The sequence below is a fragment of the Alosa sapidissima genome, chromosome 9, assembly GCF_018492685.1.
Source record: "Alosa sapidissima isolate fAloSap1 chromosome 9, fAloSap1.pri, whole genome shotgun sequence".
In the NCBI taxonomy this organism is placed as follows: domain Eukaryota; kingdom Metazoa; phylum Chordata; class Actinopteri; order Clupeiformes; family Clupeidae; genus Alosa; species Alosa sapidissima.
The window spans coordinates 22441793-22466534 of NC_055965.1; the positions used below are offsets into that span (position 1 = coordinate 22441793).

The window sequence follows — 24742 nt, forward strand, 5'->3', positions numbered from 1 at the left end:
CAGACTAGAGAAGCACTCGACTGCCTCACATAGCTCCCCCTCCCCTCACTTTCCATCTCTTTTTCCCCCTCTCTCCATCTCTCTCTTTCTTTGTGTTGCACACACACACACACACACACACACACACACAGAGAGAGAGAGAGAGAGAGAAGCATACATGTTTTCTCTAACATGTCCATAACAACCTCCATATTTCCATTTCCCATAATGTTGTATTGACCAATAGAGAAACAATGATGCAAGAGCATTTACATTGTACCATGCCATCTATGGCCCATTATTCATACACTTAACCAATATTGAGACAGATGATAGAGTTTGCAGTCCTTCAAACAAAAAACAAAAAGAAAACGAGTTAAACCAAGGTTTGGTTAAACAGCATGATAGATCAAATAATCAGACCCCTGTAGTATGGGCCGCCCTGACATAGAATGCTTATCTGCAACAAGTTGTGCCTCGTGCTGATAATATCATGTTCCATTATCAATCATTACAGTCTGCCCTGCTTGCACACTTTCGCTTGTGCGCCATGTGTCTAGACAGAGTAAAAGAAAACATTTTTTTCCCCAAGATGGGCAAAAGAACACAGACAGGTGACAGAGGAAAACTGAAATAAAACAGTGTTACAGACAGACAAATCTCAGGTGTTTTGATCACAAAGAACATTTTGGAGACACTTACCAATCTGTCGAGCATTGGGGAGGGACTGTTATAGTCTGGGGATAGTAAAGTGGGGAGATTATGTTTTACTTCAGAATCAGAATCAGCTTTATTGGCCAGGTTTGTGTAAACAAACAAGGAATTTGACTCCGGTTAAGCTTTGGTCTCAAAGTACAACACTCACTTAACATATAAGAATAAAAAAAATAAAAAAAACATAAAAGAGGAGGAAGATTCATCCATTCATGCCACACCCTACGGACCGTCATCCAAAATGAGTTCAGAGGCCAGAGACACGGCTCTAAAGTACAGTAATTTCCTGTGTATTAGCCACATTGTGTATAAGCCGCAGGGCAGTGTTTTATGCAAGTTAAAAGAAACAAAGCCATGTTAATACCATATTAACTGTCTCCATGTATTAACCTCATAGCAAAAGGGAAATTACGGCAGTAGTGCACATGTAGTGGCAGTAGAGACCTACCCTTGTGTGTGTAATGACCGATTACTAACAATACTAAATATATCAACTAAATATACAAAATTAGTAAATAATAGTTGGGAAATTATGGGATGCACTAAACATGTAAGCAGTCATCAGGAAACAGTTAGCTGGTCTTTAATGGAGTGGAATGGAAACATCTAAGTGTAGAGAAGGGAGAGAGCAGTCACCCCAGGCTGCCTTGAAACCAGGTCTCCGGGTACCACTGCTTGACCGCAACACCAAAGAGCCAGGCTCGTTGGCATGGCAACCGTAGAGGCAACCACACTCCGTCACACACCCCAAACTTTTTTTTTTTTAAACAACAGTGTATGTGATTGCGAGTGGCATCCTCCTGTGCATTCATTCACCGCTGAATCCGACGGCATCTCCTGTTCTTTAGACTTCAGACTCCCCCTGGCAGCGCCTTCTTTGCACAGCAGAAGTCATCTCTTGCGAATGTGTTCCCACGTTTTCATGGGGTTCACACATTTCTCACACCCTTTTGCAAAACAGTTCACACAGATGTCATTCGAAGACCCCAAACTCTAAACAAAAGGAAAACATCTTTTCACAGGTGGTAGGTATAGATTCCTTGCGTAAGTCTGAATCTCTGATACACCTGTGTAAAACTCCTTTTGCACAATTCTTCAATCAGCAATCATTCATTATCCATAAGAGAGGCCATGTCTGAAAAACGACGAAGTTGTAGTTCAATGAAATTTGTCTTGTCTAGGTGCTAACTGTTAACCTGACTCTCGCCAGATGAATTTCGTTCCGCCTAGCTCCACTCACATCCATCTGGGATCGATTCCGTTGAGAGTGATTTCGGCACCAGATTTTATGGTAGAGCCAATCGGGACGCAGGGCGGGAGTTTCATAGATGTGACATAGCGTAGAAGCGACTGTGAGACTGTTCTCAGCGTCACGGGTTGGCTTCGATGTGAGTGGTTGAAGTATCATGTCAATAGATGACGGACAAGTGGCTTATCCAATCATATGCAAGGATTTTTGATAAAGCCCAGCCTTCTGAAACACCTCTCCAATAGATCGATCCCAGATGGATGAGTGGAGCTAGGCGGAACAAAATTCATCTGGCGAGAGTCAGGTTAGCTAACTGTAGGTCTACAGTCAATATCAATGACAGTTACATCTTGGGAGGAATGAATACAATTATTATTTATTCAGTACATTTTGTCTTTTCAGTTTTTTTCTGATACTAGAAAGATGAGAAAGAAATGGACAGACATAGCAAAAATGCTCATTTTGAGAACTATATTTTGCATTTTGTTATCCAGTGTATAATAACTGATTGAAATCACACAGTGATTTGACGACAGGACGTGTTGTTTGAAGGCAAAATTTGCTTTTGTTCAGACATGGGTATTAACTGTTTTGAAAACGTGATGTCAGAGTCGACGCCAGCATTAAAGCGATCAAGACAAACTGTAATATTGCTCAGAATTTTGTCCTTAATGAAAGTACCTAAACACGTTACATTTATATAGCGCTTTTCTCAACACTCAAAGCGCTTCACATGGAAGGGGGGACCTCACTAACCACCACCAATGTGTAGCACCCACCTGGTTGATGCACAGCAGCCATTATGCACCAGAACGCTCACCACACACCAGCTTGAGGTGGAGAGTGAGGGAGTGAGTGAGCCAATTACAGTGGGGGATGATTAGGAATGAGCCAGGTTGGAAATTTAGCCAGGACACCGGGGAATCTCCTACTCTTTGCGATAAGTGCCATGGGATCTTTAATGACCACAGTGAGTCAGGACCTCGGTTTAACGTCTCATCCGAAGGACGGCATCTCCTACTACACTGTCCCCGTCACTGCACTGGGGCATTGGGATCGATTTTTTTTTCAAGTACTAACCAGGCCCACACCTGCTTAGCTTCAGCTAAGACAAGGTATCCGTTGGTCTAGCTCCTGCCATCTAATAGGTTGAAATACTTTCTCTACTTTCCCTACCAAAATCATACCTTTTCTTAAATGGTTCTTCAAAGAACTATTGCTTTGTAAATGTTCTTCTATGGCAGGGGTTGGCAACAGGCGGCCCGCTGGCCAAAGCTGGCCCGCCAGTAATATTATTTGGCCTGCCAGATTATTCTTGTAGTCCAATTTTCTTTAAATCATTTACAAATAGCCTATTTACCAATCAGACCACGTGTGTTTACACAAATATGAGAAAGAACACCAGACGCACTATGTTCCGGTCCTTTGATCCCTGATCCTCTGCCAGCGCATGTTGCGCTTTTGTGCCTCTGTCGGGAGTGGATAGGCCTCCTTGAAGGTGCCGCTTCGTCTTTTAATGCCGTTCCTTTCAAACAGTGACGCATCATTGCAGAACAGACACACAGGCTTTGCATCTTGTAGGGGCAGCCGTGGCCCACTGGTTAGCACTCTGGACTTGTAATCAGAGGGTTGCCGGTTCGAGCCCCGACCAGTGGGCCGTGGCTGAAGTGCCCTTGAGCAAGGCACCTAACCCTTCACTGCTCCCCGAGCGCCGCCATTGTAGAAGGCAGCTCACTGCGCCGGGATTAGTGTGTGCTTCACCTCTCTGTGTGTTCACTGTGTGCTGTTTGTGTTTCACTAATTCACCGATTGGGTTAAATGCAGAGACCAAATTTCCCTCACGGGATCAAAAAAGTATATATACTTATACTTATCTGTGAAACCGGCTAAGATGAACGCAAATTAATTCTTTCCAATGCTTTTTATAGGCTTTACTTTCGCGGTAAAACTTCCTGCTTTAGGCCCCAGCAGTGGCGCGACTGGCTGGGGCACATGCACCGCACGCCGGCGACCCGGGTTCGATTCTCCCCCCGTGGTCCTTTCCGGATCCCACCCCGACTCTCTCTCCCACTCGCTTCCTGTCAATCTTCACTATCCTATCTAATTAAAGCCATAAAAAGCCCAAAAGAAAAACGTCCTGCTTTAGACTTTTTGATCACAAGAAAATGAAGACATTTTCTCCCACGTAACTTATATCTGTAGTTCGCTCCTCACTCTACACGCTAATATTTATTGAAAACAATAAGCATAGTAACATTGTCATGTCAGGAGAAGTATTTAAGAATAAAAATAAGATAGACTATCCAAGGTAGTAGCCTAATTAGGCCTAAAATAAACAAGGCTCTGGGCTGTATTTTGGGCTCCAGCGCATGGCGTAAAGCTCGTTATTCACCCGCGCAAAGTTTAATTCGCTATTTTGCACGTTTATTTTTTAAACATTGCGCCCAGGGGTGTGGCAATAAACAACCTAGGGAGGGGACTAGCGCGTTGTCTAAAAATTGCTATTATACACCACCTAAACCTGGTCAGAAGTCAAAGGCGAGTTGTTCATTGCTATTTTAAGAGCGCATGTCAACAGTCATATTGGCAGGTGCACACACCATCCTTCTATCATTCATGAACGCACACCAGCGCACATCCATGCAAAGCATTACAAATTGCACGATTACAATGGGAAACATAATTAGAATAAAGATATTACGAAATACTGTACATCTCATGATGAGTAGTTATTCACCATCATTTGCAAATTGGTAATGACGGTTAAAAGTGATTAGGGGAGAGGCGAGAGACACGTATGTAGCACAGCTGAAGACTCACTGTCACTAGATATAAGCAACTCCTCTGCAGGATAAATGTTGTTTTATTCAGTCATTTGAGCAATATTAGGGTAAGTGTTGCTTTTTCCAGCCTATGTTTTCGGTGGTAACCCATTGTCAGTCAATAGTGAAAGTAACTGCATATAACTGTCTTCGTTGACTGACACCTTGGTGAAGTTAGTTTCACTTTGCCAATGAGTTCAAATAATAGACGAGTGCAAATGCGTGAAGGCTATGCTAGGTTTTAGTAATGCATGGTTTAAGAATGACTATTTCATACGGTCTCGCAAGCAGCCTCCTTCAAATGCGCCGTTGAATGCCAAAATACCGATGCATTTATTTGACATATCGCGCGTTGCGCCGTTAAAGGGAATGACAGATGTCATTCTCATTGGTTTAAAATTATGTTACGCCCCAAACACACCCATATGACTGATTAAAAGACCTAGGAACACCTTGTTACGCCATGCGCTCCACTTTTGATAACAAAACCCCTCCCAATGTGAACTGGACATCCTACTAAATTTGAATAGACTTTTGACGAGTGACGATGCACTCTAGAATGTCATGATAGGGCCCTCTGTGTTAAACAGTCTATCGTTGCCAAAATTATTGTAGCCTAGGCTTACTATTCACGATATTGAAAGGGGACATAAAACAGAGTTAATCAAGAGCATGTAATTAATCAAGTAGACCATCAATGGGCCCATCCATGGTTAATGAGTTATTTTTTATCCATTCTCCGTGTAGATGCCTGTTGACTAACAGGTCAACCACCGGAGCGGCGTTTAAATATTAGCCTATCCTCTGGCCCGCCATCTATTGGCTAAGTAAAATAACTGGCCCGCGCCCAAATTTCGTCCACCCGCCTCTCGTCGTGCCAGGCCCGGTAGCTGCCGGAGATCCCCGTCCACTCCAGCGCCCAGGAGGAGGCGTTGGCACCGAGCCCGGACACGTCGGCGGCCGCTTTCCTCTCGAGACGCTCGTACGAGACGCCCACCAGCACTTTGCTTCCGGACCATTCCGCCTCCCAATAGGCGTCCGAACAGCGGCTCGGTACAGAGCAACTGGGGGCACAGGGTGAACCTCTCGGGCCGGTCGGGGTACGGGTGGACCTCCGCAACACACGCCACGCTTCGTTTGACCTCGGAAAGAGAGAGCTCAGGGTTAAATGAGAGCATGCAAGCATCTGCAAGAGAGACAGAGAGCGAGAGAGATAGAGAGAGAGAAAGAGACACCGACAGAGAGAGAGAAAGAAAGACAAAGAAAGAGACATCGACAGAGAAATGCAGAGATGTACATCTTTCAATCACACAAGAAGCTTTTTTCTTCAATAAATTCAATTAAGAAATTCCTAATTTTAATGAACTCAATGACGTATCAAAATGAAAGATACTATTAGGAGAAGGAGACACAGCATTTCTTGCTGCCCAATATTTATCAACATGCCACAACCTGAGGGACAATGAGTGACCCATACAGAAAAAAAACTCTCTCTCTCTCTCTCTCACACACAGACACACACACACGCACATACACACACACACACACGCACACACGTACGCACACACACACATACACCACACACATATATATACTATCATATACTGCATTGTATTTTACTTTATCTATTTTATTCTTATGAAAATCTATTGATATGTTCAGATTTATTGTATAATAACTGCTTTGTCAATATGAGTGAACTTGTCATGCCAATAAAGCATTTTCAATTTGAATTTGAGAGATTAGAGGAGAGATGGCTGGATTGGGAGAAATAATAAGGATATGAAATGATAAACTGAGCACCAGCGACTGAATGTTAATGTTGCATGTGTGTGTGTGTGTGTGTGTGTGTGTGTGTGTGTGTGTGTGTGTGTGTGTGTGTGTGTGTGTGTGTGTGCTCACATGTGTACACAGATGCGATTGAATGTTAATGTTGCATGTGTGTGTGTGTGTGTGTGTGTGTGTGTGTGTGTGCTCACATGTGTACACAGATGCGATTGAATGTTAATGTTGCATGTGTGTGTGTGTGTGTGTGTGTGTGTGTGTGTGTGTGTGTGTGTGTGCTCACATGTGTACACAGATGCGATTTGAATGTTAATGTTGCATGTGTGTGTGTGTGTGTGTGTGTGTGTGTGTGTGTGTGTGTGTGTGCTCACATGTGTACACAGATGCGATTGAATGTTAATGTTGCATGTGTGTGTGTGTGTGTGTGTGTGTGTGTGTGTGTGTGTGCTCACATGTGTACACAGATGCGATTGAATGTTAATGTTGCATATGTGTGTGTGTGTGTGTGTGTGTGTGTGTGTGTGTGTGTGCTCACATGTAGTGTACACAGATGCTTCGGAGATGACAGAGAGGAAATGTCTGATCCTGTGAAACATCAAAGAATATATATACTGCACGTACACTAGTTGAAAGGTTTTGATGTGTGTGTGTGTGTGTGTGTGTACATGTGTGTGTCTGTCTTTGTGTGTGTGTGTGTGTGTGTGTGTGTGTGTGTGTGTGTGTGTGTGTGAGGGGCTGCGTCCATGCTCCTAGGAAGGGTACTAGTGATGTGTGTGTGGTTGACTGATTTTGGTTGCAACACCTCAGGCAGGGCAGGACCCAGAGATGTGTTTGATGGACAGGAGTAATAATTAACATTAATTTTACACACATTTTCTTAATTCTGTTGTCAGACAGTATATTCCTCCATGATCAAAGCTGTTGTAAAAATAATATAATTCTAACAAATAATAATAACATAATATTTAATTTAAAAAGAAGACAGCCATGCATGCATGATCTAAATTATTACATTATTAATACAACGATTGAAACTATAAATAAATAATATTCACTTTTGACTGACACAAGTCATTTATATTTTACATAATAACATTAATGTGTAAGGTGGTCTAGGATTATAAAAACAGCATCATACACCTGGCTTACTACTCCAGTCCAACTGGAATGTTCCAGACCACAGAAAATAAAGCTAATTTGATCTAGAAATGGCTGGTTGGAACAAACAACCTTTCTAGCTTTGGTTGGCTGTCCTGCTATGACCACATTAATGTATAGAAGCAATTTTCTTCTACAATGCAGTATATATCACAGTACTCGTCACTATCACAAAACATACCAAACTTTTAATAGAGTACAAATGTAACACACAGAAGTAGACTAAAACACAAAGAAAAAGAAGAAGAAGAAGAAGAGGAAAAAGAAGAGGAAAAAGGGAAAATTATAAAGAAAAAGAGGGAAAAAGTTGCGTGTCTATTTGATGGGCGCTCTGCGTACTTGACGGTCATGAGGTGGCAGTTGGGGTCTTGCTCTCTTGCCCTGAGTGCCCGCATCCCTGCGTCTCCGGGGTGACTGTAGCTCAGGTCAAGCGCCCTCAGGCAGGCAGGTCACGAGATCAAGGCCGCTGCCACGGCGATGCAGCCACGCTCAGAGACGCAACAGAAAGATAACCTGAGAGGAGACAGTTTGAGGTCAAAAGACAGAAAGACAGAAAAAGAGGAAAAAAGGTAAGTGATATAGAACTGGGAAGAGTGTGGAGAGACAGAGACACACACACAGAGACAGACACACAGAGACAGACACAGACACACAGACACAGACATAGAGACAGACACACAGACACAGACACAGACACACAGAGACAGACACACAGACACAGACACACAGAGACAGACACAGACACACAGAGACTGACACACAGAGACAGACACACAGACAGACACAGACCCACAGAGACAGACACACAGACACAGACACACAGAGACAGACACACAGACACACAGAGACAGACACACAGACACAGAGAGACAGACACACAGAGACAGACACACAGAGACAGACACAGACAAACAGACACAGACACAGACACAGACACAGAGACACAAAGTAAACGTGAAAGAGTGGGACAGCTGTTGGTCTCCCAAGAATCATAGACTGTACAAATAAGCTAAGGATGCAGCAAGAGAGATATTTTTATTCAGATATTTTCCCCCCCAAAATGCATCTGAATAGGTGCTCGCCTACAACCTGTTCTATTACCAGTAATATCAACTAAAATGGACAGGTACTAGTCTACAGCGTATTATATTACCAGTAATATTAACTAACATGGACAGGTACTAGTCTACAATGTATAATATTACCAGTAATACTAACTAAAATGGACACATACTAGTCTACAATGTATTATATTACCAGTAATATTAACTAACATGGACACGTACTAGTCTACAATGTATTATATTACCAGTAATATTAACTAACATGGACAGGTACTAGTCTACAACGTGTTATGTTACCAGTAATATTAACTGACATTCTTTCTCCAGTCTGAATGCATGGTCATTTATTACAAATTTCCCTCAGGATATTCAGCGAACTGCGGTCTGTTTTATTTTATGATTAAGGCAATTGAGATAGTGTACCAAAATACATATAAACAAACATGCATCTTACTAGCACTGTTAACTGATGTATAATTAATATATAATGATAATATAATTGTTTAGCTCAGGGACACATATACACAAAATAAAACCATATAAACAAAATCACCTGAGCGTCTCCAGCTTGCAGTTCGGACTCTCCATCCCTTGACAGAGAACTACCACTCCTGAGCAGAGTCCTGCACGGGTCCAATTTTTTAAATCCGCACCCACCCGTACCCGTCATGTTTAAAACCGCATCCGACCCGTTTTCCGACACCAGAGCTAGTTAAAATCCGTACCCGACCCGACCCGCATTAAATAAAACTGACACCCGACCCGTACCCGAGTTTAACAGACACGTTTAAGCAACTAATAACACAACCATTAACATTGCAGATCCAACTTCAGCTGAAGTTGACAGGCATATCCTACATGATGTATTGTGGTAGCCTGCGCTACTTTTCAACACCCGAGTGATAACATTTGACCACTTTTCAAGCAGATGCGTCTACAAGGCTATCGCCACGCAAATGCCTAATTTAGAATTCAAACACGGCCTTGCACACACAACTTATTAACAGCAGTAGTAGGCTAGCCTACATTAAATGAAAGAATGATTCGGTCATAACCTACACCGGATTATGCATTAGCCTGTGAAACTTTATGGAAATATGCATAAGATGTGTGACACTATAGGAGAAATCTCGCTCGCTTGCAGGGATGTCAATCTCACAATCTAGGCAATATTGGGAATTAAGCGAGCATGCTCTCTCCACCATAACATGTCAAAAGAGTCATCTTTAGGCGTTTTTAATCAATGTGCAGCCACTTTGTTCTGAAAGACTGCAGGCAGATCCCGCGCATGTGATTTTTAAAAGTGAAAGTATAGGAGCCTGTTTTGGGAAGGCACATACGAAACGTGCATTTCAAATGCTTTTATCAACTTGAATTGCAGGCATATTATTTAGGATGTGTTACTATGTAGAAAATATTGTTACGTATGCACGTGATGTTTATAGGCCAATTCCGACTTAGACCCGTGTCACCCCCGTGTCCGACCCGACCCGACCCGCGGGTACCCGAACCCGTGCAGGACTCTGCTCCTGAGTCCTGCAGGGTGTTACAGCTCAGGTCCAGCTCAGTCAGGGGGCAGTGGGTCGAGCACAGAGCGGACCACAGACCTGCACAGGCGTCAGCCGTCAGACAACACTGCTTCAGTCTAGGGAGAGAGAGAGAGGTTTCAAACAACAACAACAACAAAAATCTGTCAATATGTAAAACAATTAAGAAAGCCAAAAACAAATTGCAATGAGTGCTGCTAGGACTGGATGTTCCTCTGGTGCTCTTCAGTTAGGGGACAAAGAAGTTTAAAATAATTCCATAAAAATCTGAGGCACTCATGAGGATCAAATATCGTCAGCTTCTTAATATAATGGCATGAGTCATTTTTTGACAATGTTTGGCCTAAATCATCATCATTCAATTTTTGGTTAACTTTTTTGTGTTTTCTGAAAAAAAAAAACTGAAAAGAAATGACTTATGCCATTATTTAAGGAAGGTGACAATATTTTAAACACCTTTATTTTCATTTGGATTTACATTTCTTTAAAAAATATGTTTTAATATGTCAAAAAACGTCATGTGAGAATAAAGGCTTTAAAAATATTAAATCCTCATGAGTGCCTGAGATTTTTCTTGGAGACATTTTTAATTAATTAAGCTTTAAGTAGTTGAGGATACATACAAACATAGTTTATGACATTAATTATTATTAGGGCTGTCAAAATAACTGATTAATTTCGATTAATTCATTTGAGAAAAAATAACTGATTAAAAGAATTAGTGACCCCGAGCCGTTCTAGTCAGTGAAAATTAGACTAGGAGAAAGAAGAACATGTGCTGCCTGGATCATTGATTGGAACATTTACTTTTAAAAAACGGCCTGATGGTGTTATAAAGTGTTGAAAATAAAGTCCTCTGCAATGTCTGCAGCAAGGAATTTGCATATCACCGGAGTTCATCAACTCTATAGTCACACATCAATGCAAAGAAATAAGTGTTGACATTGAGGGGAGTGTTAATTTATTTTCATTGTGTCCCCTAGGTTATATCTGTGGCCTGAAGCACTTTTGAATTTATTTCCTCAGCATATTAGGTCATATCATAGATTATTATGGCAATTATTTGAACAGTGAAAATAATAATAAAAGAGTTTTTGAACTTTAATGTCACTAATGCTGATTATTCAATGATTTATTTGAATTTAAATATTTAAAATACTTTCACAGCAAAAATTAAATATGCGATTAATTTAGATTAATTAATCACAGAGTATGTAATTAATTAGATTAATTTTTAATCGTTTGACAGCCCTAATTATTATTATATTATGAGAATAGTTTGGGTATTTTCTATTTAGAAAAAAAAAGACCTTCAATGCCATGCATGATGTAAAATTATACATGAGATTTGGTATTTTCAATGGAGAGAAAGACCTTCACTGTTGTGCAAAATATAAAATTATACATGAGATTTGGTATTTTCTGTGGACAAAAAGACCTACAATGTCATTGCAAGATGTAAAAAATATTCATGAGACACTGACAAAGGGGTCAATCACAATAGTGTCTTTTCTTTTTTTTTCACCAAAACCTATTCTAATGGGGCTATGTATCAGCCATCTGTGTCTCTCTAAAATACATACAAGGCCATGATGACCTGAAAGAACTCTGTGACAATAGCACATGGTCCCTATGCCAACAAGGCCATAACCAGGATTTTTAAAATACTGAGGTCAGGGATAACTTGAACCAACACGCTTTTCCACAATATTCTTGATGACCTGAAAGAACAACTCTGTGGCACCAGCGCATGGTCCCTAATGTCACTACGGCAACACTACAATAAAATTAATTATCTTCTGGCGAAACAGAGAAACAGTCACAGTGAACTCAATGCTTTTATGCCGGATGTGCAGTGTGCATACGACAGAGCATTGGGGTACTATCAATAAACCCACCACAAAGCACCATTTTTAAAGATAATCTCGAAGCATTTTTAAAGGTCATTTAATTCTGTGGCAAAACCCCCGATTTTTTTCCTTAAACAGAGTGGAATGACCCATTTAAAACAGCTTCAATGGTTCTCAACAACATCATCTGAATACCCTGTGCAATAATACTGTAGTTAGTGTGATGGTGTGATACTGGGTGCTTGGCACTTAAAGAAACCACTGTGATGACAAAAAAAATAAGAGGTATGACACAGCCAAAGAAAAAAAGTCAATATGAGTTACTGGCAAAGTGTTACAATCACAATATCGTATACAATATTGAACCTTTTGGACATAAACCAATGTCTTTCTTGGTCATCGTTTTCCTACTGAGACTGTATGACACTCAGTGACCCTCTGTGATTTGTCTTTAATTACAGTACTGGTAATAAAAAAATTCAATCTGCCCCCTGACTCGACAGAATCTCATTCTAATCGGAGGTCATCCCAGAGGATGGAAGAAGGAAAGGTCAAAATGTGATCTCTTATTTGCCTACCGTCTGTTCCTCCTTGACACAATTGAGCTCAATTTAACACCAGTGTAAGATTCTGTCTTGTATTTCTTAATTTCAAGTAGATTCCTCTTGTCTCAGCCCAAATGCAATTTAAGATCAACTTCAGGCCTTAAAAATACCCTTTTGCTAAGAGGGATTAAGAGAAACAGATCAGAATACATAAAGAACTACTTCATTTTTGATGGACAAACAGAAGATTGTTGTAAGCAGCAATACATTTCAGTGGGATAATATACTGAGACCATGACACTCAGTGATCCTCTCGCCTGACCCTCCTTGCCTCTAATGACACCAACTGTATTGATCCAGTAATCAATCAATCAATCAAAAATATTAATGCCCCTCCAGTGTTCTTAGGGCACAGTACTCATGAGGCCGGACGAGAGCCTCTCGACCACGTGGTCATCCAGGTCGTTGTCACTCAGGTCCAGCTCACGGAGGCATGCTGCGCCTGATTCGAGGACAGAGGCAAGAGCCTCGCAATGCCGGTATGTCAGACCACATCTTTTCCGCCTGAAATCAGAGCAGAGTCTTCATTTGCTTTGCATAGTTATGTGCACACAAGTATTCTCTATATAGCAGTCACTTCGGGTTTGGGACAACTCAGTGAGAACAAACGCATACATCAATCCACGACAACTGGAGTGAATTAAAAAATGACACCGAATATTTCATCTCTTTTCGGGTTATTTTTCTATGAGCCAGCTGTTAATTTGTAGGGGCGCTCATACAATCCAGCCTGTAACGTTTTTGCCATTCAGAATAGTTCTATTAATTTTTAATGAACAAATACAATCATGAGCTTTTGTGTTCAATGAGTGCAGCCCATGGATTTAGACAGCCCATAGCCCATGTGCTTTATCTCAAGAGGAAATGTCATGGCCACAATGTCAAGGATTAGAGTGTAGTTTACTGGTCACTGGAGTCTAGGCACATAGAACGCACACACACACACACACAAACACACACACACACACACACACACACACACACACACACACACACACACAGACCTCAATGTCTCAAGCTGGCATTGAGGGCTTGTCATGCTCGTCAACAGCACGTTCGCTGTGGTGTATTCAAACTCATTGAGACTCAGGTCAAGCTCCCGTAGGCTCGGCAGACCAGCCCTGAGGGCAGAGGCCAACACCTCACACCCGTCTCCTGACAGCCCTTCATTCTGACACGAAAAACAAAACGAGAAACAAAACAACATGGCAGGTTATTTTGCACACTGTGTCAAATTTGCTAAGAGGCCTTGTACTGTAATGGCGGACTGGATGGGTCATTCGTGTACTCTCTATACAATCACTTCGTGTACTTCTCTATACAATCACTTAGAACACAATTATTCTAATGGAAAAATAGTGATTTTTAAAAATATGATGTTATAAGGCCTTTAATTAATGTCTTTAATTGGATAGGACAGTGAAGTGAGCAACATGACGCAAGTGGGAGAGAGAGAGAGATGGAGTGGGATTGGGAAAAATAACCCTGGTTGGATTCAAACCTGGGTCCCTGTGGGCACATGGACCTGAGATTGGTATGTGCACTGCAGCAGCCAGTTGCGCCACAGCACCTGACAAATAGTACTTAATGCCGTTTAGCATAAGTGTCCCAGTACAGCCAACCTTAATGTCTGTACTGTGCAGCCAGGACAACTGAGGGCCGGGCAAAGAAGCCGTATTCCAGAGTCTTGCAGGTAAGATCCAGTTCTCTCAGGTGAGACGTCTCTGACTGAAATGCTGATACGAGATTGGCCCAGCACTTTTCAGTCAGTTTGCAGCGGTAAAGCCTGTGAACAATAAAAAATAACTAATTAATTAATTAAATAAATAAATAAATAAATAAATACAATAATAAAAAAAAACAGCACTGAACTGAAAACCCCAAGTTGCTAGAATGATAACATGCCATTTGCTGCTTACTGATAAACATAAATATGAATGTCCCAACTAAGTTTTTAAATTGAAAACAGCATCAAGAATCCTTCATTGGACTCAAAACCAAATTTTCCTCCATGGAAAGATGGCATGCTAGTCTACCTGGACGTTTACACAAAACCTGTACTCAAAACTGATGTTATAATAAACTAATAAACTAATATTTGTACACTACTGACCTTAGTGTTTCTATACTTGTACAATACTGATGTTAGTGTTTCCAATATTTGTACAATACTGACCTTAGTGTTTCTATACTTGTACAATACTGACTTTAGTTTTTCCATATTTGTATAATACTGACCTTAGTGTTTCTATTATGACTTTAGTTTTTCCATATTTGTATAATACTGACCTTAGTGGTTCTATTATGACTTTAGTTTTTCCATATTTGTATAATACTGACCTTAGTGTTTCTATACTTGTACAATACCGACTTCAGTTTTTCCATATTTGTATAATACTGACCTTAGTGTTTCTATTATGACTTTAGTTTTTCCATATTTTTATAATACTGACTTCAGTTTTTCCATATTTGTATAATACTGACCTTAGTGTTTCCAGTTTGCAGAAAAGCGTTTTTAAAATATTTTTTATTAAGAACAACCTGTTTAGCAATATTTGGGTGCTAAATAATTCACAAAATAATTTCAAAAAAATACTGACTGTAATAGAGTACCGGTATCCATACAGTATACATTTAATTTTAGAAATATTGTCTTGTAGAAATATTCTATTGTTTTACAATGATGACTACTTTATTCTGACTTACAAAGAACCTAACAGAGACAATGTCTAACTGTGTAATCATATCTCTTAAATAATTTAAATAAATGCTTAGCAGTGTTCATTGAGAGAATATTAGAAAAAATAATCAAAAGTTAATTCAAAATAAAAACCCCTCACAGTGCCTTTTTGCAGTACCGGACGACTGGTAGCAATCTTCTGCGTCCTTCGTCTGAAGTCTTGTAGTTTGTGAGATCAAACTCATCCAGGGCCTCTTCAGACATCAGGAGCATGTACGCCAAAGCCGAGCAGTGAGCAGGGGACAGCAGCATCCCAGGACCCTTCTCTGAGTTCAAAAACACTTGTATTTCATCATAGACAGAGGCGTCATTCGTCTCAATTAAGCAGTGGAAGAGGTTGATGCACCTTTCGGGAGAGACGTTCTTCCTCTGCATCTCTTTCAGGTTTTTGACGGCTCTGTTGACGCTCTCCGGGTTTCTCTCTGTGCGAGTGAGCAGGCCTAGGAGAAGCTTCTGATTGCTCTCCAGTGAGAGGCCATGAAGGAAACGGACAAACAAGTCCAGGTGTCCATTGTCGCTCTCGGAGGCTTTGGTGACCACGCTGTTCAACAAGACGTCCAAAGTGACGTTCTTGTGGCTGGCTCGTGACTTGCCCTTGAGGAAGAACGCTAGTGCCCCCATGTCACGGCTAATGTACGAGTAAAACACATAGACTGCTGCAAGACACTCCTGGATTATCAGGTGGACAAAGCAGTAGACTTTTTTCTCGTAAAACACTTCCTCCTCTTTGAGAATCTCGGTGCACATTCCGCAGTAAATGGACGCTTCATCGATGTTGATGCCACACTCATGGAGATCGGCCTCGTAGAACATCAAGTTGCCCCTTTCCAGGTTGAGGAAAGCTAGCTTTGCTAGCTTCAGAAGAAGACCCCTGTTCGACTCCAAGAGCTTCTGTTTCTGTGATACACTTCCATCGTGACTGAATGAGAAGAAAGTGGGCGTACATTTCTGACTTGATGTTGGCCTGAATGAGAAGAAAGTGGGCGCACATTTCTGACTTGATGTTGGCCTGAATGAGAAGAAAGTGGGCGTACATTTCTGCCCTGATCCAGAATTTTCTGAAGCACACTGGCTGAGATCCAGCAGAAGACAGGGATGTGACACATTATGTGGAGGCTCCTCGACACCTTGATGTGCGCAATGATTCGCTCGGCCTTGGTTGGATCGCTGATCTTCTTCCTGAAGTACTCCTTCCTTTGTGGCAAGTTAAATCCACGCACCTCGGTCAGTTGGTCCACGTACTGAGTGGGGATCTGACCAGCAGCGGCCGGTCTGGATGTCACCCAATGTGTGCTGTAGGGAGCAGTTTACCATTAATGAGGTTAGCAACCAATACATCCACCGAGGCGACCTCAGTGACGTCGGCTATTCTGGTTTTGCGGAAGTCAAGCTTTAGCCTGCTTTCGTCTTAGGGATTTCTGCCCTGATCCAGTAGCCCAGAAATCTAGACGCACCCTAGCGGCGGCAAATTAATTTGCTCAGCCTGTACGTCTAGTATCAAACCATAGGGATTTATATTGGCTTAGCACCGTGGATGTTCTCCATACACAGCGCTCTATTTTGTTAGAGAGTCTTAAGGCGGGCTTAACAGGATAACGACAGTCCTGCGACGGTGAACAACAAGGAAGGTGGCTATGGCGAACGAAGAGCGGTTGTTTGAATCGGCGTTGGCGTCAACTTTGGAGGAGTTGGACTTTGAACTTTTCTTTGAAAGTTGAGCAACACAATGCACTTAAGTCATTACTTTCAAAGAAGGATGTATTTGCCGTTTTGCCGACCGGATACGGATATGGTCGTAGCGCTGGCCTATTGCATGCCTAGGCAGTTTGAAAGACAATTCTCTGCCCGCCCCTTGGATTAAGCGAGGTGAATGGCTCGATGCCAGACTATACATCTCTATGATATAGGATGGCCCCGCCAGGCTACTGATCCAGAATTATCTGAAGCACACTGGCTGAGATCCAGCAGAAGACAGGGAACTGCACGAAATTGGAAGTGTAGGGTCATTATGACACCCTCGGAATGCACGCCAAGTTTCGTGGAATTCCGTTCATGGGGGGGGCACACAATAAATTAATTTATGTTACTATACACCAACTGGCCTGTAGGTGGCCCGAGACGGTTTTCTGTGAATATCTCGAGAACCGTAGGGCCTAGGAGGTCCACCTTTTTTTTGTATGTTGGTCTTAAGGGGGCATGTCAACCTATCCCATTACCACTTATTTCATGTATAGCGCCACCTAGTTAAAAATTAAAAAGCAAAACATTAGGTGTTTTCATCACAATATCTCTGGCTGACATGGTCAAAACTGCACGAAATTGAAAGTGTAGGATCATTACGACACCCTCCGAATGCATGCCAAGTTTCGTGGACTTTCGTTCATGGGGGGCCTTACAATAAAATAATTTATGTGTACATTTAGTGACCGTACACCAACAAGGATTCCCGGAACACTGAAAGACCGGGGTACACGAAACTTGGTGGGCATGTAACCCCACATGGATAGCATGGAACCATTGCTTTTCGTTTTGATCTGTAGCCCCCCCACTGTACTGGACTCCCCGAAAGGAGGGTAGGGCAGACACAGTTTTCTGTGAATATCTTGAGAACCGTAGGGCCTAGGATGACCAATTTTTTGCGTATGTTTGCCTCCAGGGGTCATGTAAACCCATTCCATATGCACACATGTGCATAAACAGATACACACGCACACACAAACATTCACAGTAATCCTACGTATGACACATACTCACACAGTAGACATATATACGCATGCATGCACATGCACACACACAGGCACATAAACAGGCAAACACACAAGCACATGCACATGCACGCACACACACACATAAGCATAAACATGTACATGCACACAATTCAAGAATTTCTCAGAATTATGAACAGGCAAGATGGGGGTGGGGTTGTATAAAATGTATATTACATGTGAAATCTATGAACTAATCATGTTTTGGTACTTGTTGTCTAGCCGATACCAGTGAGAATTGAGTGTGCATAATGCAATACAGTGAGACAGTTAGAATCATATATGCCTTTCAGCGTGACTTATTTTTGTGGAAAACATGTGCTGGACTGGGCGGCGGTCATATTTTGTACCGCTCTGCGGTACATCTAGTTATCAATGGGTTGTGCCTCTGAAAGCATGAAGACAGTGGGCCCTAATTTATAGTTATAGTTATAGATATACTATTTTACAAATGCTTGTGTGCAAAGCGACTTACAGAATATGAACATTACAATAGATAAAATAAACATTTCAATATATTAAAAAAAATATTGAAAAGTGCAGGGTCTGTCAACCTGTTCTCGTGTAGGAACGACAGCTATTGGCATAAGTGAACACTGACCGGACTGAATAGTATTTGGCACATAACCTCGTAACATGATGAACGGCACTTGTCTGAGCGTCCCTCTGTAGGCGATTACCAACCAAGCAACTTTCTAGTTTCGGGTAGGAAACTGCCCCCCCCCATCCCCTCCAAAATCGAAACGCAAAAGAGCTGCTATGCTACAGGAATTTGTAGATCTTTTTTTCCAGACTGCTGTCAGCGTGTTCCCTCTATATTATAGAGTTATGTTTATACTTTGGTGCACAAGGTGCATACTTTGTTTAGTTTGTTTATTATTGCGCTTCTCAACCAGAGGGGGACCCCGAGAGCAAGTCTTGTTGAGGGTGCCTTTAAAATATCTACCTCAACGGGGCTGAAGGTCAAAGGTCACCATAGGACTTTAGCAAAGAACCTCAGAAAACTATGCAAACATGGCAAAGATTTTTCACAAAAACAAGAGTTTTGTTGAATCACAACAGTTTGTCAACTTCATGACAGTTACACTTTCAAGTTTTAACAGTAAGAACAGAGTATAACATTACATAAAGCATCTGCCACTGGCAAAAACAACACACCTGGCATTGTCTGTAAAAAGTGTGTTCTGCATCGTTTCCCACACTTGGCACAGCTGTAGTCTCCTGAGACTGGCTCCAGGAGCTGCTGATGCACTGCCTACAGAAACTGTGTCCACAGCTGGTGATGACAGGGTCCCTCGTTAGCTGCTCACACACTTCACACTTGGACTGATCCTGGGTCAGAGTTGCTGAAGGCACACTGTTGAACCAGGCACAGCAACAGAAAATGCAATTTTACCATATACCACACACATTTAATAGCAATAGTATTGTTATGAATTTCTTCTAATTTATTTATAAATGTATATTTAACAATTTTAGAGCTTTTCAAACCTTTATTGATAGGACAGTGAAGAGCAGACAGGAAATGAATGGCAGTGAGCTTGAGTGTGGAATTGAGAAATGACCTTAAGCCAGACTTGAGCTTGGGTCCTCATGGCAACTGGGCTGGCCCCCCAAAAGAAATCAATCTAACTAATTAAATTAACATACTGTACATGTCCATAATTTAACATACTGTACGTGTCCACAGCCCATAATTTAACATACGTGTCCACAGCCTGTCCCTCTTGGCCAGGGCCTTCCTTCTTCCCTTCCTCGTAGTTTCCTACCCATGACATCCGTGGCATCGCTGTTTCCCAGACGTTGCTCTTGGGTGCTCCTTGTTGGTGCCCCCCACCCAATCCCAATCCTCCCCCACCTTTTTTATGCAGCCCTTGCCACTTAATCTACTAAACCCCTCTTCTACTGCACTCTTTACCCCCCCCCCCCCCATTAATGCACAAATAGGCTGACACCAGACATAATTTCACTGCATTTCTTACTTCCAGTAACTATATGCATGTCACAATAAACTTCCTTGTATCCTTGTATCCTTGTTCTTTGGGTATGGGCTCGACGTCGTCCAGAGTCCGATGGCTCAGGTATAGTTTAAACCTTTTCAGCTGGTCGGGCTTCAGATGATCCATAGCATGGAACAGAAAATCGAGCTGGTTTGCCATAATAAGGAGCTGATCTGATGGCCTGATCGTCGATAACAAATGGAAACAAAGTTGTAATGTTTTAGGTGTTAGAACCCATTCACATTTTTACTAAAAGGGCTCTAGCCCTGCATAATTTTGTAATCTCTGGTAGCCCTTTAGGCAGGCATTGTTAAGTTTTTACCTGCATAATTAGACTGAAGACTGAAATTAATTTCACTAGCCCAAATGAAAAAATTGTCATGCACTGAAATTGAAAAAAGATAATAGATTGAGAGATCTAATTGGTGTGGTATCAGTCTGTCAGATTCTGACTCAAAACTTCTAATTACACTTAACTGATAAATGGGAGAATTGTTTTATTTTGTAGCCATGGTAGGGACTGGCATGTGAAACTGATGGGCTACCACAAAAAAAATGGAGAGAAGTATTTGTTGAGTTTAGGAGCAACAAGTGCAAATTATGAGTAACACCTTAAGTAAGAGAGCTAATGTGCATACCAACATATTGTTGAAACTTAATTTACAATACGATACGATATGATAAGATACGATACAACTTTATTGTTAGTCAGGGCTGAAATTCTTTTTGTATCCCTGGGCAGCTAATTTTAAAAAAAACAACATAGACATATGTGGGCGACTCAAAACTTTGGTCGCCGAGAGGCTGAGTAGGGGAGACTAACTTGCCCGACGCGCTGTTCAATAACTTCCAGTAGCGATAAAGTTAAGTTCCTTTATTGTAGAAAAACAGTCATCTCCAGAATATCCAACACAGCTCAGTATCAGTTCATGAACGTCAATAAATCCAGTTCTTAAAATCCACAAGTTTCATGTATTCCACAACAGCTTATTCCATTCAACAGTCATCAAAATGCGGTCAGCAAAAAGTAAGGCTTCCCCCATCACCCCCTCTCTGTTCATTCACAAAAACACCTAGCAGGTAATATTATAAACCTTGCCGCCACCAACACCACGTGACCCAATTATCGTGAGCAACCACAGGTGCATAACACAGACGTCATCTGACCCCAACAACATACATGTAAGAAGTATAACACCAATGGACATACATGAAACATTACCCCAAATGGCAAACACACAAGAAAGGAGACAAAGAATACATGCATCACAAAAGAAAATGTCATTAACATACAAAAAAACAAGTCATGAAGAGTAATATCCCTGAATAAATATTGCACTGGATTTTAATTTGGTTGGTTTAACTCTAGATTGATGTATGAACGAGTCATTTTAAGTCAAGTTGTGATTAAAAGAAGAAACTCTAAAGTGTCTGTTAGAAGGCAGAAGCTGATATTCTTTGTGCAAAAACGTGAGGAGTCAGTTCACTTCAGTTTCAGCTCCAGTCACACTCGACAGCTTCTCCATTCTCTCTCTCAGTCAGCTTTATCAACTTCCTGTACCTTGTTTTATTGTGCACACTTGCATGTTATGGCTTTGTCAGCAGACTTTGCCCACCTCTTCCTCTTTCATCTTAACTACACTACCGTGTCGTGAGTGATAATATTAGTGACACTGTACTGACAGAGCTGGCGATGCAGAGGGCGTGAACTAGTATCTCAAAACAGAAACTGTTTGCACACAAGAAGGAGCCATTGCCATTGCCTCTGCGTCTGGTTCGCTCTGAGCTTTCAGTTCAAATAGTTTGAGCCTCACAGTTCACATTTTCTGAACCTCAGTTGAAATATTGTCACAATGGTAACTGTACGTATATGGCTTGTGTGGACACCTAGCACAAGAACCATAACTCCTCTTAGGATAACTTGGTCAAGAACCATAACTCTTTTTGGGATAACTTGATCAAGAATCCGCTTTTCTGGATAACTTGTTGGGCAGTCGTGGCCTACTGGTTAGGGCTTCGGGCTTGGTACCGAAGGGTTATCGGTTTGATCCCCGACCAGTAGGAGCGGCTGAAGTGCCCTTGTGCAAGGCACCCAACCCCTCACGGCTCCCCGAGCACCACTGTAACGAGGCAGCTCACTGCTCCGGGTTAGTGTGTGCTTCACCTCACTGTGTGTTCACTGTGTGCTCTGTGTGTTCACTAATTCACGGATGGGATAAATGCAGAGAAACAAATTCCTTGTATACGCAAGTCTCATGAGGAAGCTTCTCCAACACACATATTGCACACTGCCCTCTCCCCACATACACAGCACACTATCCCATCTCCCCTGTCATCCCCCGAACACACACACCAAGACCCCTGGCAGTTGGGTTAGCCCCTTGAGCCATGGATCTGCCCAAGGTTTCTTCCTTGGTAAGGGAGTTTTTCCTTGCCCCTGTTGCTCTTGGGTGCTCCTTGTTGGTGCCCCCCCCAATTCCAATCCTCCCCCACCTTTCTTATGCAGCCCTTGCCACTTAATCTACTAAACCCTCTTCTACTGCACTTTTTACCCCCCCACTTTGCACAAATAGGCTGACACCAGACATAATTTCACTGCATTTCTTACTTCCAGTAACTATATGCATGTGACAATAAACTTCCTTGTATCCTTGTATACTTGTATCCTTGTATACTTGGCCTAGAAACCTGATTTACATTTACATTGTTAAGTGGGCATGAAGAAGAGTTTCGTGGGTATGAAGATGGAGACATTGATTTTGTTTCTGACACACTTCACTTTGAACCTTAGTTCAGAAATGATGACAACAGTCTGTACACATGTACAACTTGTTGTTAACCACAGCTGGGTTTTTTCAATAAGCTTGAATATTTTGTTAAAGATTTGTGTGTGAGTCAATTTCAATTTATTGTGTTTATAGAGGGCCAAAACATTACACATGTATCATGGCGCTAGAGTCCTAATTGAACAACTTGTTAAGGAGTCAAGAAGTCCTGATTGGATACCTTGTTTATGAATCATAATTTCAAATTGGATGAATAATTAATCACAGCTTAAGTTTGAATAAATCACAGTCTGTGCTCCATGCCTGCGAAGGACAGCAGTCCCTCTCTAGACTTTTATTCATAACTCAAGATAAAAAAAAACAGCCAAATGTATTTGTTGCTATTTCAGTGTTTCCCCAGATAATTGAATTCCATTTGTGGTGGTTGGTTTGCAGAATTAACTTGAATGCAACAGTTTTTAACAAATTAGCACAGCGTGGTTATGATGCTTACCAGATTTAAGCACAATTTAATACAACCTGGAAAATCATTGTGTGGTGGTCAATGTTGATATTGTGGTGGGCCCCCACAAATAAGTCAATGTATGGGAAACACTGCATTTACTATACAAGAGGATAATCATCTTTACATCAACGTATGAAACAATGAATCACTTCATCTTTTATACATTACTTGCCACATGATATAGCATATTGTCAAGTGCCCAACTATCTGAATATTTATTTTAAGTTTTTTTCATGAACGCCAAGATATTTACAAAGTGTCTAGTGCAATTTCTGAAAACATTCACTTATGTACACTATAAATTACATACCACAACATGTCTAAATGATAATAAGAGTCTATAAGAGTTTTGCTAGTTGTTCATGATAGATTATAGACAACTATGGAGCACAGGTAGGTGAAGACACCCAAATTTAAATGTTAGGCAAAGTGCAAACCTAAAGTCTACCTGAAGGGCCGGTCACACTTAGAACGATAATGGCAAAAATGTATTGCTCTAACTAATATGACAGCGTCCATATATAAACTACAAAGATAACCACATGAAGAACAATATGGTCAGGGATAGCTTTCAGAGCAATTTTGACAATGAAATACATACAGTACAGTAGCTCACAGCCGATCAGAATACATCACATTTTATCGACGAAGAGAAACTTTCCTCTTGGTCAGTGTGAACCCTCAGATCATTAGAATTACAGTTATCTTTATAGTTTTCGTTTCTGGTGTGAACAGCCCTTATAATTTATAATTATAGGGCCCAGAGTGTATCAGTGTACCAACACCAGTATATGCATTGGGGCCTCCTTTCATCAGAATGACAGAATGCATCGTGTGTACAGTACAAGGCATAATTTAGGTTGATGTGGCATTTATGACCAGCCTCTTATGCAAAAACTGCAGTAGGCTAAGCTGCTTTCTTATGTGTATGTCAGCTGCACGTTTGCTGTTGTTGTGTTTGGTCATTTGTTGAATGTTGTCTGTCACCGATTGGATGTCAAACTGCAACCTGCCAGGGGTGTGCAGATGTAAATTAGCTTAATGCTAACTCTGGTACAATGCACCAAGTGGCAACATCTATATATATATACATACATTCTATATATCTATATATACATACATTGTCCCTCCAAATAAAATTAATAAAATGTAATGAAAAGCTACAAAAGTAGT

General features: G+C 41.4%; 2 protein-coding genes and 2 long non-coding RNA genes across 4 annotated transcripts in view; all 4 read right to left on the bottom strand.

The window, feature by feature from the left end:
- Positions 1 to 5854: 5854 nt before the first annotated feature.
- On the bottom strand, positions 5855 to 9396 carry LOC121718116. Its single transcript, XR_006033852.1, has 4 exons — positions 9325 to 9396; positions 8047 to 8220; positions 7421 to 7467; positions 5855 to 5950 (listed from the first exon to the last, which is right to left on the bottom strand). It is a non-coding gene; the product is annotated as an uncharacterized LOC121718116 (long non-coding RNA).
- A 3719-nt stretch (positions 9397 to 13115) lies between these two features.
- On the bottom strand, positions 13116 to 16425 carry LOC121718083 (protein NLRC3-like). Its single transcript, XM_042102928.1, has 4 exons — positions 15632 to 16425; positions 14396 to 14559; positions 13778 to 13944; positions 13116 to 13277 (listed from the first exon to the last, which is right to left on the bottom strand). Exons 1-2 carry the CDS (start codon positions 16324 to 16326, stop codon positions 14397 to 14399), a joined length of 858 nt encoding a protein of 285 aa, XP_041958862.1. The 5' UTR covers positions 16327 to 16425; the 3' UTR covers positions 13116 to 13277; positions 13778 to 13944; position 14396.
- Positions 16426 to 18633: 2208 nt separating this feature from the next.
- On the bottom strand, positions 18634 to 20035 carry LOC121718120. Its single transcript, XR_006033857.1, has 3 exons — positions 19986 to 20035; positions 19437 to 19635; positions 18634 to 18666 (listed from the first exon to the last, which is right to left on the bottom strand). It is a non-coding gene; the product is annotated as an uncharacterized LOC121718120 (long non-coding RNA).
- A 10-nt stretch (positions 20036 to 20045) lies between these two features.
- LOC121718463 (NACHT, LRR and PYD domains-containing protein 12-like) overlaps positions 20046 to 24742 on the bottom strand; it is a gene marked incomplete at its 3' end in the record, with an annotated part of 30279 nt that continues 25582 nt past the window's right edge. Inside the window, exons 13-14 of the mRNA XM_042103476.1 lie at positions 20317 to 20459; positions 20046 to 20083 (exon numbers count right to left, since the gene is read on the bottom strand). Of these exons, the coding sequence (XP_041959410.1) occupies positions 20046 to 20083; positions 20317 to 20459 (181 nt within the window). The remainder of the gene's footprint in view (positions 20084 to 20316; positions 20460 to 24742) is intronic.

What these genes read in the sequence shown, in the direction of transcription:
- LOC121718083 (XM_042102928.1), bottom strand. Translation starts at nt 16,326, where the DNA reads ATGTTCTACGAGGCCGATCTCCATGAGTGTGGCATCAACATCGATGAA. An exon ending in AGATTGCTACCAGTCGTCCG is followed by an intron (nt 14,560 to 15,631) that starts GTACTGCAAAAA and finishes TATTGTTCACAG; the next exon opens with GCTTTACCGCTGCAAACTGA.